Source organism: Gymnoscopelus microlampas, assembly GCF_963454915.1.
Source record: "Gymnoscopelus microlampas genome assembly, chromosome: 23".
Classification (NCBI taxonomy): Eukaryota; Metazoa; Chordata; class Actinopteri; order Myctophiformes; family Myctophidae; genus Gymnoscopelus; species Gymnoscopelus microlampas.
Window position 1 is genome coordinate 15110779 of NC_139960.1, and position 19083 is coordinate 15129861.

Below are 19083 nucleotides of genomic sequence, written 5' to 3' on the forward strand. Positions count from 1 at the left end.
AGACGAAGAGGCAAAAGAGTGTCTCTGTGACACTGGTGTCAAATTAGTTGCAACCTACATAAACATTGAATAAAACTAAATAACAAGACACAGCATCATATTTTGTGAGAATCTAACACATTATTACTTTGGGTCAACACTCAGGTCTTTCAACTTCCAACAATCATAAACATCTCGTCTTAAAAAAGGTGCCAAACAAACTATGTATTTGTCAAATGTCTCTATCTTCTCATAGTAATCATTGATAGCGTTTGTTCAGTAGCAGTCTCCCCATCACTCCAGCTCTTTAGTAAATAGGTCAGGATAGTGAGGACACTAATTTAATTCAATCAGGAGAGAGAACTAATACATCATAAACATGAAAGTGGAAGTGATTAAACAAAGAAATGAGCAGACAGCACTGGAACTTTGAAGCTGATAAATGGGTTATCTTTCCTGATTGGATAAAAATTGGTATCCCAACTGCAAATGTATTTAAGTTTATTCAATAGCTGGAGAGACGGAGAGAGACCAGTTACTGAACAAGCAACTCTGTAGCAATGATTACTAGCACAATATACTGTCAGTGCTTTAACCTTTTAACAAAACGTCTTGTTTTAACCCCAAAAAAAACACTTACCCACTTAATTTCACCATCATCACTAATCATTGAAGGTATCTGAACCCTGAAATCACAGCATGGGCGATTATACTTACTGTGGCAAAGTCCTGACCCGATGCTGGAGGAATGGCTCCCACAAAAGTTGTCAAATTCACAGAACAGAAAGCCAACGTGAAAAGATCCTCAGTACAGAGAACATAAAAAGGATCAGCTGCTCACTGCCATTCAATCCGTATTCCACACAAATGCAGCTCTCCAGTCCAAACCCCACCCTGCTAACACACTTCCCAGCAAGAATCCAGCCTGCCGTGTAACCTCTCTCCTCTCATTCCAAGCTCACATTCTTCTCCTCCTCCTACAAGCTATAACTTAATCAGTGGAAAGTACATTTACTCAAGTACTGTACTGTAGTTGTACTCAATTCTTTTGATCCTTGATACTTCTACTCCACAAATATTGTAATTTTTGCTTCACTACAATTACTTCAAAAGTTTTAGTAATTGGTTACTTTGCAGATTTATTCATACAAAACACACATTAACCACTTACTGTACAAGCCCTATTTTATAGGTAGTTTGGCTAATCAATAATAGCCGATCTACAAGCTCACAATGCGATGCTTGTAGATCAGCTATTTTTTTGAAAAAGTTAAGACATTTTGAGGAACAAAAAAAGTGAAACGGGACATTCATTTACGAGTACTTTGGTACTGTAACTATGTCTACGTGATTCCAATACTTTTGTACTTTTACTCCAGTAAAAATGTGAAAACTAATCCGAGTACTTCTTCCACCACTGGACATAATGTTCTCAGATGAGCGCGTCAGCAAATATCTGGAGCCACCGGATAATTGTGTCTCTTTCCTGCGAAATACCATGTGATGAACTAATTAGGGAAGCATGAATGACCAGTGTTGCCAAACAAATGAAGGCCCTATAAGTTGCACCATGTTGCACATAACCTCGTGCACCCTCCACTGTAAAAAAGGGAGAAAAAAAGAGCTGTGAAACTAACAGTTTATACTTTATTATGTTACTGTATAACATCTTCACAATACGTTCTCAGAGGGGGACGATCAAAAAGAACAACAGAGAACAAAAACCCAACCGTACACATAATTTAATTTTGCGTTTGGAATCCTTATACACACATACTGAAACACAGCCTTTGGAATGATAACATTACACACACTTCTAGTTCTTGACATTAGAACAATACAATAGATGTAACATCAATAAATTAAAGTCGATTAGTCTTCAGTCTTAAATAATACTTCATTTCCGTGTGATTTGTTGGAGCAAACAGCCACTCACTGGTAGTGAAGACAGCGCTCCATGCATGTTCTCATGTAGCGCAGAGAGGTTGATGAAATTAAAATGAGAAAAAAAAAAAAGTGTGAGATAGTGACTCTAATTTGTCTAGACTAATGTGATCACAGCCTGGAATAATCAAACATCCTGGAAATGTCCCTGACTAAACAGTGTAAACTGAAACCCGTAAAAAGGGGAGCAGCGGAGTCAACCAGACGTTACAACTGTGCAAAAATACCTCCTATTTGCATCTGTACAATTCAGTTGCAACAATCATCCTGTCCCTTGTATTGTATACACAGAAACATACAGCATTACAACACACAAACCACAACGTGTCTTCTGTTTTTTTTAAGCTGGAATTGCACTGGAATTCGTTTTTCACAGACACAAAGATTGAAATCTTTCACAGGACGACAAAATAGAAAACAAAAATAAAACTTGAAAGGAGGACTCTCTTCTCCTGCGTGGCCTCAGTCCATAAACTTGCGGTTCGGGTTGGCACCAAAGAGATTCACTCGGACCTCAGGCATCATCTGAGTACAGAGTTAATGAAGGGAATTAGAGACATGAGCTTAACTCGCATCACATTGTGACTGATTCCCTCGCCACTCAACGGTCCTTCTGGTCGATCGACATGGTCACAACTTTTTTCTGTTCTGGCCCCACAGTGGTGGAATGAACTTCCCACTGATGTCAGGACAGCAGAGTCACTGCCCATCTTTCGCCGCAGGCTGAAAACCCACCTCTTCAGGAAACACTACCCTTCCTCTTTGCCTGGCCTACTTGTTGTTAACTAGTTGTACGAACTCTTGTTTTATTTTTGTATTGTTTTATTGGATCTTGTTTAGTCGATACACTTATTTGTATTAGCTCGTGCTCATTTGATTTTGCCATTTTTGTCTCATCTGTTTAAGAAAGTAGGTAGCTGATATATTGCACTTTTACCTTAGCGCTAGGTATACTCTTGGTTGCTTGTTTTTGCAGGAAATGCACTTAAAACTTCTGGTGATTAGTAGTTTTCGTTCCCTACCTATGTTGAATACACTTATTGTAAGTCGCTTTGGATAAAAGCGTCTGCTAAATGACTAATGTAATGTAATGTAATTGTGTAATTGCAACATCAATCAAACTCAGGTCATTCACCCTGTCTGAACTACCAGTGGGACTATCCTGTCCTCATAGAACCTGACCCAGAATGTCAGTATCTGCAATTATGCTCTCCATTTTCAAACTTTAACATTTGCCAAAATCTTTTTGGAAATGCATTTTATATTTACTTGTTAGCTTGTTCATTGTATAATAATTAAAGCTAAATGTATGTTACATACTACAGCACGATTGTACCTTCATCGCGATTTCATCATCATACAAATTGAAAAAGACGGCTTAGAGACTTAGGGGGGGGGGGGGGGGGGTTACCGTGGTAACGACGCAGGCGTCCTGACGTCATGACTTTTATCTCTTTATGTGTTCTTAAAATTCTTTATTTTCCTCTGACACTGCAAATAGGACCTTGTGAACCCATTTTCTGCCATGCCGCGAGATATGTCTTCATATATTGCCTTGTTCCAATAGATTCCTACAAGTTTTGCTTGTACTGAGGCATCCCCCCAAAGTGCTAGGAGACATTGAATATCTCCGTCTGTCCACTGAATGCTGCTCGCCATTTCTTCTGTAAAACTTATGCTACACCATTCTTTTGTTTTCATTACACCCCTTGCGCTCTCGTAAATCTAAATCAATTCTCACACTCTGTAATGACGTCAGTGGGGTTCGGGTCGCGCTGCAAGTGACGTTTTGAACAGTTTGATATGCGACATTTACATTAGTCATTTAGCAGACACTTTTATCCAAAGCGACTTACAATAAGTGCATTCAACATAGGTAGGGAACGAAACTACTAATCACCAGAAGTGCATTCTCTTCTAAAACAAGCAACAAAGAGTATACCTAGCATTAAGGTAAAAGTGCATTATATCAGCTACCTACTTTCTTAAACAGATGAGACAAATGGGAAAATCAAATGAGCAAGAGCTAAAGAAAATAAGTGTATCGAATAAACAAGATCCAATAAAACAAGAGCTTGCACAACAAGTTAACAACAAGTAGGCAAGGCAAAGAGGAAGGGTAGTGTTTCCTGAAGAGGTGGGTTTTCAGCCTGCGGCGAAAGATGGACAGTGACTCTGCGGTCCTGACATCAGTGGGGAGTTCATTCCACCACTGTGGGGCCAGAACAGAAAAAAGCAGGTGGAAGACCGAAGTGGTCGGGCAGGGGTGTAAGCATCGACCATAGCCCGGAGGTAAGAAGGAGCTGTTCCTTTCACTGCCCTATAGGCTAGCACCAGGGTTTTAAACTGGATGCGAGCCGCTACGGGGAGCCAGTGTAGAGAACGGAAAAGGATAGTTGTGTGGGAGAACTTGGGTGGTTAGATCAGGTTACTGCGTTCAGACTGAGACGCATCTTCTGAATGAAACCACTTCTGAATGTGGCTCAGGTCGGATTTGTAAAAATCAGATTCCATGTGACCTGTCTCTGTTCAGACTACATAAAACAAATCGGATTCCAATCTGGATGTGGCACAGATCTGATTCAGGCTAGATTCAGGCTGGATTTGGCTGTCAGTGTAAACGGGGCCATAGACCAGAGGTCTTCAACAGGGGGTCCGGGACCCCTAGGGGGTCCTCAGAGTTACTACAGGGGGTCCGCCAAATCTTTGTGATTTTTACATTAACCACTTCAACCAAGCATCCCTATTCTGAGGTGAACTTTAGCCAAAAATAGCAGATCTACAAGCACACAACGCGAGGCGTTGTGCGCTTGTAGATCTGCTATTTTCGGCAAAGTGGTTCGGTATAGGGGGAAAAAAAGAGTGAAAGTACAGAAAGTACAGAGTGAAAGGTCAGGTTTACTAAGTATTGTTTAAGTGCATGGTTAAATGTCTGGAAATACACATTAACATGAATCCAACATGATAGTGCTGTGAAACAAGTCTATGAAGCTGCCTATGAAATCTATGAAAATAAAAAATACTTTATACAATATATAATGGGGGTCCCTGCTTTCTCTCTCTCTCTCTCTCAGCCAAGGGGTCCTTGGCCTGAAAACGTTGAAGGCCCCTGCCATAGACACTTTCAACACATCCAAAAAGTCGAGCGTACACAGAAGAACAGAGAAAACAGAGCACCAGAGAAAACAAAACAAGAGGCCATGGCACGCTATTTGGACATGATGCCTCTGAAATAAATCAAGTGATCAGAGAGGGCTTTGCGAGTCAGAGACTGATTAACAAACTGGACTGAAGATACCAATTTCCATCACATAATAGTTTTCTGTGATGGATCTTGCCATCGGTAACTGTTTAAATGATTGGGGGAATAAATTGATCTGCGTGTCACTGTAACATAGTAGTGTAGTTTTACTGTCAGAACTTGAATAGGCCATTGAATAGGTCAACATTATATTTTGTTATAATTGACAACATGATAGAAGATCATGTGTTAGTTTTATCACCTAATCTTGTTAGTTCATGAATTTGATTCAGTTAGAGGAGGAGAAGACTCAGGAGGAGTGTAGTGTACACACACACACACACACACACACACGTTAACTCATTCAGTGCCAGACTTATTTCTGGCTGTGTTGTCCCAGTGCCAAAACTTCATTGTAAAAAAGGAGTGCTCAGGAGCCGATACAGCCTTTTTCAGTAAGCAGTTAAACAAAGAGTGAATGGAGCAGCACATTTTCAAATCATGATATCTTGGGTTCAGAACATCCCCCCAAAAAAGTAATTTTTGATGACGTCTTAGACGTCACGTGGCGCTCAGGACTTAACAATGGCGATGAAAACGGACGTCTTAGACGTCATGTGGCACTGAATGAGTTAAGTGATAACATCAACACTAATAGTTGACTTGAACCAATTTTCTGTACATTGTTCCTCATGCTAGTTTTCATGGCCATGAAATAATGCATTAAACTATTTGGGTACTTAATATTATACTATATTTAATAAATAGCATTTGTTTTGCAGTTTTCGAATATTGTTTTACTCATTTTGAATTCCGGACTTTAACTTGTAACAGAGTATCTCTACATTGCAGTAGTGATACTTTTCCTTAACTCAAACATTTGAGTACTTTTTCCACCACTGGTAAAAACCCACCCATCCTCATATGTTACCTGCTGAGCCATGAGGTCCAGTCTGCTCTCCAGGGTGTTGGCCACCTTGATCTTTCCATTACCGTTGTAGATCTCAATGCCTCCAGAACTGAACACACACAGACACACACACACACACACACACAGGAAACATTTACTTTAACCCGTTAAAACCAGGAAAGCATCCGTGTCATTTTAGATTTTAACCATTATTTTATAGGGTACTTTGGCTATTGAAAAATAGCAGATATACAAGCTCATAGTGCGTTCTTCTGAGCATGTAGATCTGCTATTTTTCGAAGAATCGTGAAAATGTGCGCAAAGCGAAACCTTTTGACTAAAATCTTTGCTTCTGTGGGTCCCTGGAACAAAACATTTTTGAGATGGGGGTCGGCGGCCAAATACATATCATTTTGGGGGTCCTTGACATGAAAAAGTTTGAGCACCACTGATATAGAAACATAATTTTTTCAGAAGAATTGTTAGGATTTAAAAGACATTTTTAGGATCGGCCTCAGATCTTAATGGATTAACCTAGTTGGTATTCACATGGATTAAAGCAACATCAAATCTCACGACTGAAAATGTCCTAATGTGCGATTTGTGAAACAGTGTGAAAGGCTCCCCCACACACACACTAGCGCCGATTCCTAAACAATGAACAAAATATGTAAAATTAGGATGCTTTAGTAATATTGTTCCTGCTGTTCTACATACTGCCGACCAGGTGAAGAAATCACAATTAAGGCTTTAACCTTTGCTTTTATATGAAACATCCGAGACGAATAAGATATTATGGAAGATGCTTCCGAACATGTTGCTAGTTTGACCACTTCAAATGCTCCAATCTTAAAATAACCGAAAATAGCCTTTCTACAAGCTCTCAATGCGTCGCAGACGCATTGAGAGCTTGTAGATCGGCTATTTTTGCTGCGCAACATGCTTCCATAGGAGACATGCTGGCTTCCATGGAATCCAAATGACTGAAATCAGTCTTGGCGACTGAGAACTTTAATCCATGTATTCAAACTCTTTTTAATTTCAAGGACCCCCAGGACACACTCTCTCTCTCTCTCACAAATCTTGTATGGGGATCCCTGGCACAGAATCTTTTCAGATGGGAGTCCGGGGCCAAATGGATATCAATCTGGGATCCTTGACATGGACAACTAATCTGACTAATCTGATGCTAATCTTAAGAAACACTTGAAGATCAAACATTAAGATGAAAAGCTCCCCCCTCGGACATACCTGTAGACTACACCAGGTACAGATTACTTTTTGTTGCTCTCCCTCATGGAGCTACTTGCGGATTATACCAGGGTCAGTCCACCCTTAGGTGAACACGCACTGACCCTCTGCACCTTAATCCCCATGTATAACGCACAAACTTATTTTTATTTTTTATTTTTTTTATTATTGCGCTCTTTTTCTCTCTAAGCACCTTAGCGTCTATAAGTATATCATGCACAGTATACATACATTGCTGCTATGCTCAGGCACCTTAGTTTGTCTCTTATCTCAGGTACTTTGTAAATATGTAGATAACTTGTTTTTGGCCTTCTATTGTTCTCTTGTTGATCTCCTTCCCACTTGCCCCCTACCCCTCTTCTTTTTCTCTCTCCCCACTCTTCTTTCTACGGATTTAACGTTGCGATGGGAGTGATGTACAAAAACGAATTTCACCCACTTTTTTTACCTTGTAAACCTGTGATGTGACAATAAACCTGATTCTGATTCTGATTCTGAACTACACTTACCGACTCATAAGGTTCCATTTGATTCTTAACTAATAATCATTTAGCTGGGGACCCCCTAAAGGACACCTGAGGGGTCCCCAGACCACACGATGAGAACCACTACTTTAAACAACGAACAGGAAGCTGACGAGGGAGATGTTTCCAGAGGTATGGGATGGTTCTTACATGTCTGGGGAGAGGTGGTTGTCCTGGTCGATGCGCACCTCCAGGTTGTTCTTCACAGAGGCCTTGTAGATGGGAATGTTCTTCTGAATGGACGCCTGACCATAGCAGAGATAAACGTGTCAGTTTGACTGCATTTATGTTGCATCAGATATACAGTACTTTATACCAGGGGGCTTCAACATTTTTCAGGCCAAGGACCCCTTAACTGAGAGAGGGATGAAGCAGGGACCCCCATTAAATATTTTGAATACAATTGTTTTGCAGATTAAAAGTTTTCATAGATTTCATCAATAGCTTCATAGACTTGTTTGACAGCGCTGTCATCAGTGTTGTGTTGGATTCATGTTAATGTGCATTTTCAGACATTTAACCACCCAATACTTAGTAAACATGACCTTTGGCTCTGTACTTGCTCTGCTCTTTTTTCCCCCTCAACACATTTGTCTCTTTGCCGAAAATAGCCGATCTACAAGCTCAGATCTGGTATTTTTGCCAAATGCCCCCCCCCCCCCCCCCCGACAGAATAAGGATGTTCCCTTCCCATCACACAAAGATTTGGCCGCCCCCCTTTAGTAACTCTGAGGAAGACCCCGCTGTTGAAGACCCATGCTTTATACAACACAAATTAACTAGTAGAAAGTGCTCCATTACCTGTACCATCTGCACATCCTGTTTACGACAGCGAATGGTCACTCTGGGCTCCAGAAGCTGATAGAATCCCTGATATGAAACAGAGTTATGGGTGCAACAGTTAATTGCAATCGGTTTTAATAGATTATTTAAAAACTAAATCGATAATAATCACTTTAAATAAAAAAACAACAGATTTTGGGGGAGAGGGGGGGAATTAGGAATTCTGCTACCTTTTTTTCCTAATAATATTTTTTATAGTGAAAATAGCCACTCGCGATATGATCCATTGTGATCTTGCAGGTCAGCTATTTTTGCTGTTTTTAGGTAACACTAGTATTGTAGTATTATGAAAGTACACCAGTATTGACCTGGTTCCTGTCAGATTTCAGAGAAACATTAGACAATATACTGGTAGACCTTAACAGTTCCTATGTTTCTTTTAAATCTTCCCTAAAGGGATGGTTAAGAAGGAGCAGAGTCTAGATTTGGTCTAAATGGATTGAAATACATGGTTTCAACTAAAACTATTTTCATTTGTAATAGTTGTACAGTTGTTAGGTATTTATAATTTTTTGTATTGTATTCTTGATGGGTGCTTGGATTGACATGCACAAGGACACCTTTTGCACCATTGGGTGCGTGGACTTCAGTGCAAATACACACATCACATCATGCAACACAACATCATTTGCACATACATATGAAAGGACTGCAATGATGATGACAAATAAATACATGGAAATGTGAGTATTCTGTCCTCTTGACTTTAAGATTGAGATGTGCTACCCTTATCCCATATATTTTGCTATACAGACAGGGGTAAAGAAACACATCAAAGCTTCCAGAATAACATAATTCATTATAAGAGAGTAACTATATACTGGTGAACTCATTGTAAATGGGTCCCACAGACCTGTAGGAGCAGACCGTCCATCAGAGCAGAGTACCTCACTGGGTCCTTAGCCACGTTAGCTAGCCGCTGGCGCGCGTCGTTCAACAGATCCTGAAAGCGCAAATCCATACAGATTAGAGCGGCATTTAAGTAGCACAGCTTGTATGTATAGAGCAGTGGTTTTAAAGTGGGGTCGGGAGACCCCCAGGGGTCCTCGAGGTGGTTCAAGGGGGTCCCCCAGTGAAATTTGGGTAAGACGTGCTATGCATCCCATGCCTATGATGCATTATAAACATATGTATAACGTATTGTAATCTGCTTATAACACTGTATAATTATAATAATTCATTAATGCTCATTATGGTTTATGAAATGTGTTTATATAGCATCAAAGTCAGTTTAACCCCTTTGACCGTGTACATTGGCAACTTACAGAAATCATGTCATCTCGAGCCTTCAGGACCTTCAAGCGAGCCTGGTTCATCAGGTTAGACATCTGACTGTTGAATGGACACAGTTTAAAGAGTCAGCAGACCAGTTCTTCAACAATGTACACTGTACATTTAAATTACACTACTGATGTGTCACGTTGTTGCCTTCGGGCAGAAAACTTTGCATCTCCATATTTGAACATTTTGTGCTTTTCCATAATGCCCCTTCTTCGTTTAACCCATCTAATCCGGGAAAGCATCTGTGTCATTTTAAATTAAGGTTCCTTTGGCTATTCAAAAAATAGCAGATCTACACGCTCATAGCACGGCACTGAGCGCAGCGCTATGAGCTTGTAGATCTGCTATTTTTGAAAAATCTGGAACATTTGTGGAAATCTTTGAATATATATATACATTTTGAGCTCAAATCTTTGCTTCCGGGGGGCCCTGGAACAAAATATTTTGAGATCGGGGGGGGGGGCTCCACGGACAAATATATATCATTATGGGTGGTCCTTGACATAAAAAAAGTTTGAGAACCACTGATATTACAGCAACATATATATATTTTTGTAAACTATTAAAATTTAGAAGACATTTGTAGAATCGCCCAGAAGCAAAGATTTGAGTTAAAAATGTTCGCTTTTAAAAATATATATATTCAAAGATTAGCACAAATTTTCACGATAAAATTAAGTAAATAGCAGATCTACAAGCTCATAGCGCAGCACTGGTGCCGCGGTATGAGCTTGTATATCTGCTATTTTTTTTAATAGCCAAAGAAATCTGAAAATGACACAGATGCGTTCCCAGTCTATTTAGACCTGTAGATCTACTATTTTTGAAAAAATCTTGAAAAAACATTTTTTCGATTTTTTCCCCCAAAACTGTTAAGATTTAGATTTTTTTAAAGAATCGCCTCAGGTCTTAATGGGTTAACAAGAGCTTGCGACTAAATAACTGGATTAGATCCATTGGAACACAAGGTTCTTTTGTCCATTTCCTGAAGATAACAGTTTTTGGACCTACAGTACAAGGTTCACACCCAACGACGACAATATAGTACAGCTGGCCGACAAAAGACCTTCATCGATATACATTTAGGCCTGTCACAATTATTACATAGTCTAATCACAAATATTTTTGCTTAACCCTTTGAGGCCAGGAAGGGAACGCATAGTGTGTCATTTTAAGATTTCTTTGGCTATTCAAAAATAGCAGATGTACAAGCTTGTAGCGCGGCACTCGGTGCCGCGCTATGAGCTTGTATATCTGCTATTTTTAAATAGCCAAAGAAATCTTAAAATGACACAGATGCGTTCCCGGTCTCAAAGGGTTAATCGTCATACTCTTTTCCATGTTGAAAAATGTTCACACATAAAAAATAAAAAAGCAGAAATAGCAATCTATTATAAAATTATAAAATATGTCATTAATTTATATGTATGTTTCAGTTATTTGTCATAATCTGGCCTGTGCAAATTTTCATCTGTTTCATATGTTCCAATGTTCAATGGCCAAACACACAATTAAATCCTTAATCACAATTATTTGAGTGACAATTAATCGCCAACTTAAATTCGTAATCGTGACAGCCCTATATACATTTAGTTATGGTAAATCGCGACGCATTGTGAGCTTGTAGAACGGCTATTTTCAAATGGCCGAAATGTATATAGGGCTGAAGTGGTTAATGTATGTGTTGTAATAATAATAATAATCAAAATCTACAAAGCAACTAAAGTTTTCAAATAAATGTAGCTGAGTAAGAGTACAATATTTGTATCCGAGATGTAGTGGGGTAGAAGTAATGGAAATGAGGTATTGGAAATTGGAAATACTCAAGTAAAGTACAAAAACCTCAAAATTGTACTTAAGTAAATGTACTTAGTTACTTTCCACCACTGTATTTCACCAATAGAGCTTGTGACTAAATGATAACTAGATTAGATCCATTGGAACACAGGTTCTTTTGTCCAAGCAGACAGGAGCATGAGGAAGGAAGGACAAGGCAAGGCGTCTAGTCACACACGGACTCACATTTTCTTCTGCTGCTCGATCTGCTTCTCTTTCTTCTCATAATACTCCATGATCTTCAGCCGCTGGGTCTGAACAAGACGACCTTTCTCAATGTTGAACTCTTCTTCCGCCTGCAGGGGGAGACACAGTCACACAGGCAGAAAAGAATCAGCTCCATCACTTTCCCCATTACGCCATGGTGGAAAAAGTACTCAAATGTTTTACTTAGGTAAAAGTATCAATACTGCAATGTAGAAGTACTCCGTTACAAGTAAATTTAAAAATTGACTTGAGTAAAAGTACAAAAGTAGTGGTATCAAAATATACTTAAAGTAACAAAAGTAAAATTACTAAAATGTTTGAAAATAGCCGATCTACAAGCTCACAACGCTTCGCGGTGCGACGCGTTGTAAGCTTGTAGATCTGCTATTTTCAAATACCCTCTGTATAAAATAGGGCTAAAGTTGTTAATGTATGTTTTATAATGTCATAATTTATATCTGCAAAGTAGCTAGTAACATAAGTTTTCAAATAATTGTAGTGGAGTAAAAGCACAATTTTTGCCTCTGAGATGTAGTGGAGTAGAAGTAAAAGTATAGACAATTGGAAATACTCCAGTAAAGTAACGTAAAGTACAGTACTTGAGTAAATGTACTTTATGTTACTATGTTACTAGTAAATGTTACGTTACACCACTGCCATTACGCAGTGGTTCTCAAACTGTTTATTGTCAAGGACCCCCAGTTTTAATTTGCACTATATCCCACACACATACCCCCATTCGGTACCACTTTTATCTTTGGGACCCCAATCTATACTACAGAATGTTAATTGAACTCTGAGAGTGCACCTTCCCTTGTTGCACGAACCGGCCTACTGAACTGCACCTTAAAAAGGGATAGTTCACCCCCAAAATGACTTTTTCTATCGATCAGTGACCCCATGATGTTTTTGTTGCATTCCTAAGCCAATAATTTGATCGCTGGTCTTCAAATTATTGGCTTAGGAATGCGACAAAAACACATCCATGAATTCAAGTCTCCATGGGGTTCGGCTGGGGCAACGCAGGCTTTCCAAGGTCTAGAGGGGCGGATACAAAGCTAGCGCTGGGAGCCAAGGCCGCTCCCTATTGCTTCACCAATCTATGTGCCCGCCTCTCCTCCCCTATATCTATATCCCTTTAAAAAGGACACTGTACCTGCTGCTAATTTCTTTAACCTCGCCTCATGTTATGTATACACCTGCATTATTCATCCATTCAATATTCATTTATTCTCCAAATTAAAACGATTTGCAGCGTCGTCTAGTAATGCAACGCATTCAACATTAGTGTTGAAAATAAATTACAATTTAAGAGTTGGGAAGAAATAAAAAGCATACAAGTAAAACATATAAAAGTTTCAGATAAGAAAAACCAAGACTAATAATGTAAACATTATTAAACATAAAAATGTCTAAAAACGATTACGATGCTAATGTTTCTGAAAAAGGACATGCACACACATGCATACGATGCTAATGTTCTAACCCATTAAGACCTGAGGCGATTCTTAAACAAATCTAAATCCTAACAGTTTTTTGAAAAAAATTAAACAATAAAATTTAAGATTTAATAAAAAATGGCAGATCTACAAGCTCAGCTTGTATATCTGCTATTTTTGAATAGCCAAAGACATCTAAAGTGACACAGATGCGTTCCAGGTCTTAATGGGCTAAACATCATGACATGTACTGCTATGACCTGTGTCACCTTTTTCAATCCGACTAGTTCTAAACATCATAACATGAACGACTATGTTCTTTTTCCTTCTTCTTACCTCTCCTACTCTACCCTACCTCTATCCTCTCTTCTCTAGAAACTACAGATGCACTACATATTTCACCCACTTCTTTACACCTGTAAACCTGTGACGGTGACAATAAAGATGATTCTGATGCTTTAACTATGTCCCTATGGGGATTTAATAATAGCCTAAAAGGAGAACCTTGACACTTGTTTGTTACTGATGATCAATGCAGTCAATTGAAGCAATAAAATGCAGTTCTTCCTCCACCCAGTGTTGTCAGGGTTACACGCATGTTTATACCTTGGCATCGATCTCCTCTGCCTTCTCATTGGCCTCCTGCTCAATGAAGGCCATCATATGTTTGATCTGTATGGAAGAGCCGGAAAACAACAGTGTGGATCAGAATGAGATTAGGGCACCGATCAAATAGGCCTGTCACAATTATTTATTCTTTCTTTCTTTTTCCTTTATTTATTCAGGGAAGCCCGTTGAGAGCAAGCTCTCTTTTTCAAGGACACCCTGATGACAGCATATAAAATACAATACATACATAATGAAAAACAATAACAAACATTTGAATCATGTTACAGTGTCACAGATGCAAATAAACATAGAGTTACATGAAGCAGGTGCAATCACTATGTAGTGTGTCCTCGAGAAGCACCCAAATGTCTCAATTGAGACCAATCGCACCAGCTTCAGAGAATCCTGAAGTTTGTTCCATTTGTGTGGAGCATAATACATGAAAGCAGTCTTTCCTTGTATTACATAAATCCTCTAAATCGCAATTATTTGAAATAGTCGCAATTGTTTGAAATAATCGCAATAATTGAAATAATCGCAATTATTCGAAATAATCATCATAATTGTTTCCATGTTGAAAAATTCATATATTTCAAACATTTAAAAAAAATAGTGGAATTAGACGATCTACTACTTGTAGATATTGAGCTTGTAGATCTACATATTCATGTTTTCTTTTAAGTATAAAGTTATTAAGCACGTCAGTCATTTCTTTGTGTATTTAGGTTATTTGTCATATCTGTCCTCCTGGGCAACCTCAAAGCCTAAAAGCCAAACAGAGATGTCATTTTATTCGTATGCTCCGGTGTTCAACGACAGAAACGCAATTACGGTAAATCCTTAAATCGCAATTATTTGAGCAACAAATAATCATCAAGTAAAATATCATGATTTGTGACAGCCCTACTATCAAACAGTACATTTTTATCGTGTTCTGTGATTATGTCCTGAAACATGGATAGAAACGACCACAAACTGTCGGCAGCTCTTTTAAAATGAGAGCACCGAATGCTGATTTGACATCGACACGCCACAAATTAAGTTTCTGTCCTGGTTGCTTTTGTCACGGTAGTGTAGAATTCTCATACCTACAGCACTGCAGTGTGTTCTGTCTGAGACCCCGTCCCCGTTATGTCCACTAGATATTCATGTTCTGTATATTCTATCATCTCATTATTTTGTCTGCAACGATGATCATTCACTACACCAATATTTTGCTTAAAGGTTTTAAGGTTTGCTTAAATTCTCTACACTTTACTCCTTTCTGCTACTTATAGTACCTTAGTTATTTGTCTGCCAGACTAGCAAATTTAATCTTTCAATCTAAACATTAGACTACAATCAAAGACATGTAAGCTATGGGTAAGCAGTAGAGCTGCAACTATTGATTATTTTCTTATTGATTATTCTATCGAGTACTTTTTCGATTAACCAAATAATTGAAAACGCGCATTTTTCAAATATATCTTTTATGTTTTATACATCAATTAATCACTGAAGACCTATTTTAGGCTTAGACTTCGTCACACAATGGTGTTGTGCAAAAATAGTTCAAGTAGCTGATCTACAAGCTCACAACGTGTCGCATTGCTACACATTGTGAGCTTGTAGAACAGCTATTTTAACAATTAACCTATTAAGACCTGGATCTGTGTCACTTTATATTTCTTTGGCTATTCAAAAATAGCAGATATACAAGCTCATAGCGCGGCACTCGAGATCTGCTATTTTTCATTTTTTCATTTTTTTTTTTTCAAAAAACTGTTAGGATTTAGAAAACATTTTTAAGAATCGCCTCAGGTCTTAATGGGTTAAAAAAAAAACTTCTCATATACTGCATCTCCAATATAGGGATCAATAACTAACCGTTGCACCCCTAATGAGCAGAAACGATTATTACGGCAGCTTAACAAAATGTCTCATTTATTTACAGCTGTCAGTAGATTGTGAGGTTATTTCACACTGAATGAATGACTCACTAGATGCTAGATGGATCATTCCATAGTTCCCCATCAGGCCCCATGGGTGCATCATGTGACTATGTGTCAAATTCTACTGCTTCTTTTACTCTACTTACTAATACATACAGCATTCCTGTATGGAGTGCAACGTTCCACTGTAATGTTAATCAACCTCAAGGCAACGTTAATATAAACTGGATGGCTTTAATGCTCTCTATTCTTTATTTAAATATCAGCCACCCACAGTAGATCTGCCTCAATGTCACCCTCCTTGACTAGCCCTGATACATGACTGTCATGGATGAACTTCAACCTGGTGTTTGCACTGTCTCCCTTTTTGGCCCGTACATCTACATAAACGTTCAGATTTCAATTATAAAGTGCTTACCTCGTGGCCATGGATGTTAAAATCCACTTCGGGTGGGTATAAGTACCCGTATCTTCCGTATTGTTCAATAAAAAGCATTTTAATCCAATCGGTGGCCATTTTCTCATAGGGTTATAAGGTATTAGAGTGCAATACACCTCCCGACCGATAGGGTCACGTAGTTGAAAGCGTATAGAGAAAATACGGAGAAGATGGCCACCAATCGGATTAAAATGTTTTTTTTATTGAACAATACGGAAGATACGGGTACTTCCGAAGGCACGTACAGTATTAAAACATCCGTGGCCATGAGGTTAGCACTTTATATTTGAAATCTGAAGGTTTATGTAGATGTACGGACCAAAAAGGGAGAAAGTGCAAACACTATGTTGAAGTTCATCCATGACTGTCATGATATGACATGTTTCAAGGCTAGCTCCTTGACATTATTTTGATAATACTCCAGAAACACCATATATATACACATTCACAACCCTATATGAACTGTAATATTCAGATGGAAGTATGGATCATGTATTTGAAGGTTAAATTGATGTTCTACCTGCTTCTGCACGTCGGCATCGCTGAGGGCCATGGCTGCAGCTGTCAAAAAAAACAGATTAAAATGCATCACAAATCCATTCAGTGTCAAATCATACAAAACAAACAAAATACATATATATTTTTTATAGCGTAATATGTATTGAAATGCATATTTACCTGAGGATAAAAGACCTTTAATGGATCAGATGTATGAATTAAATACACTGCTGGCTGCCTGCAGATCGTGACTGTGAGTCTGTGCTAAAGATGTCTCCTGTAGTGGATCAGCTGACCAGCGTTGCCAGATTCTGTGAGAGAAATAAGCAACCAGGTCTGTGAAAACAAGGCCAAAAGAGGCGAGCCCGTCGCCCTTTAAACAGCCGATCTACAAGCTCACAACGTGAGCATGTAGATTTGCTATTTTCAAAAGAATCGTGAAAACCATTTGACATTTTTACAACCCATATCTTGCTTGGGGGTCCCTGGCATAAAATATGTTCAGATGGGGGTCCGCAGACAAATACATGTTAATTTAGGGGGTCTTCACATGAAAATGTTTGCAAAACACTGGTTTAAACAACATTAGGAAACAAGCACAAAATAAGCAACCCGCAACTACCACTACTGATCATTTTTCTAGGATTGGATGGCTTAGGGTTGAGGACAGAGTACAGCAACTTGCTATGGGCCTGGTCTTCAAGATACACCACAACATTGGGATCCCCCTGTATTTGTCAAAATACTTCCAAAATGTTAATCAAGTCCATGATCATAACACCAGAGGCAGCTCCACAAACCATGTTCAACCCAGATTTGGCACAACAAAGGGAATGAACTCTTTCTCATGCTATTCATCTAAAATGTGGAATGCCCTACCAAAAGGAGTAAAGGAGTGTAAAACCCTACTCACTTTCAAAAATGCCCTAAAGATACACCTTCAGGAGGCTGCAATTCAAAAATGGCCCCTGTCCAAGTCCTAACCTACCCCATGTCCTAACCTAACCTACCCCCCCCCCTCTCTCTTTCTTTTTTTGTACATATTTTTCACCCTTCATACCAGTAACCTGTAAACTGATTGTATGACATTCTGTATAGTAGTGTGTATATCTGTCTGTCTCTTATATGTCATCATGATTTGTGTGCGTGGGGATCTCATCTTAAACAAGCTACGTGCTTAACTGAGCTATCCAGTTTAGTAGACCTTGTATTGCGAATTTGTACTTCCATGTACTGTTATGTACTGTCATGTACTGTTCTCATGTCTTACTAAATAAAGTACATCAATCAATCAATCAAAAACCAATATTTACAAGCGACTTCACAGAAAAACATGGCTTATAATAAGCGGACATGGCAACCCTGCAGCTGATCCCTTCTGTCACGTGATATTTACTTCCGGGGATCCAGCCAATGGCGTGCAAGAACACGGTCATGACAAAGTGACGCGTCACGGTGACAACAACAACAGTGGTGTAAAAAGTACTATTTTTTTACTTAAGTAAAAGTACCAATACTGCAATGTAGAAATACTCAGTTACAAGTAAAAGTCCGGATTTCAAAATTGACTTGAGTAAAAGTGAAAAAAAAGTATTGCTATTAAAATGTACTTAAAGTAGGCTACCAAAGGTATACTCATTATGCAGTCCCATTTCAAGTTTTCAAATGTATATTAAATCTTTTGAAAATAGCAGATCTACAAGCTCACAATGCATCGCGATGAGTCACATTGTGAGTGTGTAGATCTGCTATTTTCAAATGGCCAAAGTATATAGGGCTGAAGTAGGTAATGTATGTTTGTAATAATAATCAAATCTACAAAGTACTGTAACTAGTAAGTTTTCAAATAATTGTATTGGAGTAAAAGTACAATATTTGCCTCTAATATACGTACATATATATGTAAATGTACTCGTCGCAGTCACTTTCCACCACTGCATTTAAATGTATCATAATTGTGATAAATAAACAATAAAGTCAAAACAGCTAAAACGTGATTCACTTATAAGGGAAGATGCATCATTCAAAATGTGGTGTGACTTTCCATTCAAGTGTTTTTCTGTAGCCATGCATGGTTTATTGAGAGATTTGAGTGTATATTTGTGTGTGTGTGTGTGTGTGTGTGTGTGTGTGTGTGTGTGTGTGTGTGTG

At 38.7% G+C, this 19083-nt stretch overlaps 1 protein-coding gene across 1 annotated transcript; it reads right to left on the reverse strand.

Moving 5' to 3' along the window:
• Positions 1 to 1606: 1606 nt before the first annotated feature.
• atp6v1e1b (ATPase H+ transporting V1 subunit E1b) lies at positions 1607 to 17209 on the reverse strand. Its single transcript, XM_084049582.1, has 10 exons — positions 17113 to 17209; positions 16955 to 16995; positions 14062 to 14127; positions 11996 to 12105; positions 9958 to 10024; positions 9546 to 9635; positions 8651 to 8719; positions 8000 to 8094; positions 6096 to 6183; positions 1607 to 2448 (listed from the first exon to the last, which is right to left on the reverse strand). Exons 2-10 carry the CDS (start codon positions 16985 to 16987, stop codon positions 2386 to 2388), a joined length of 681 nt encoding a protein of 226 aa, XP_083905708.1. The 5' UTR covers positions 16988 to 16995; positions 17113 to 17209; the 3' UTR covers positions 1607 to 2385.
• Between the last annotated feature and the right edge of the window lie 1874 nt (positions 17210 to 19083).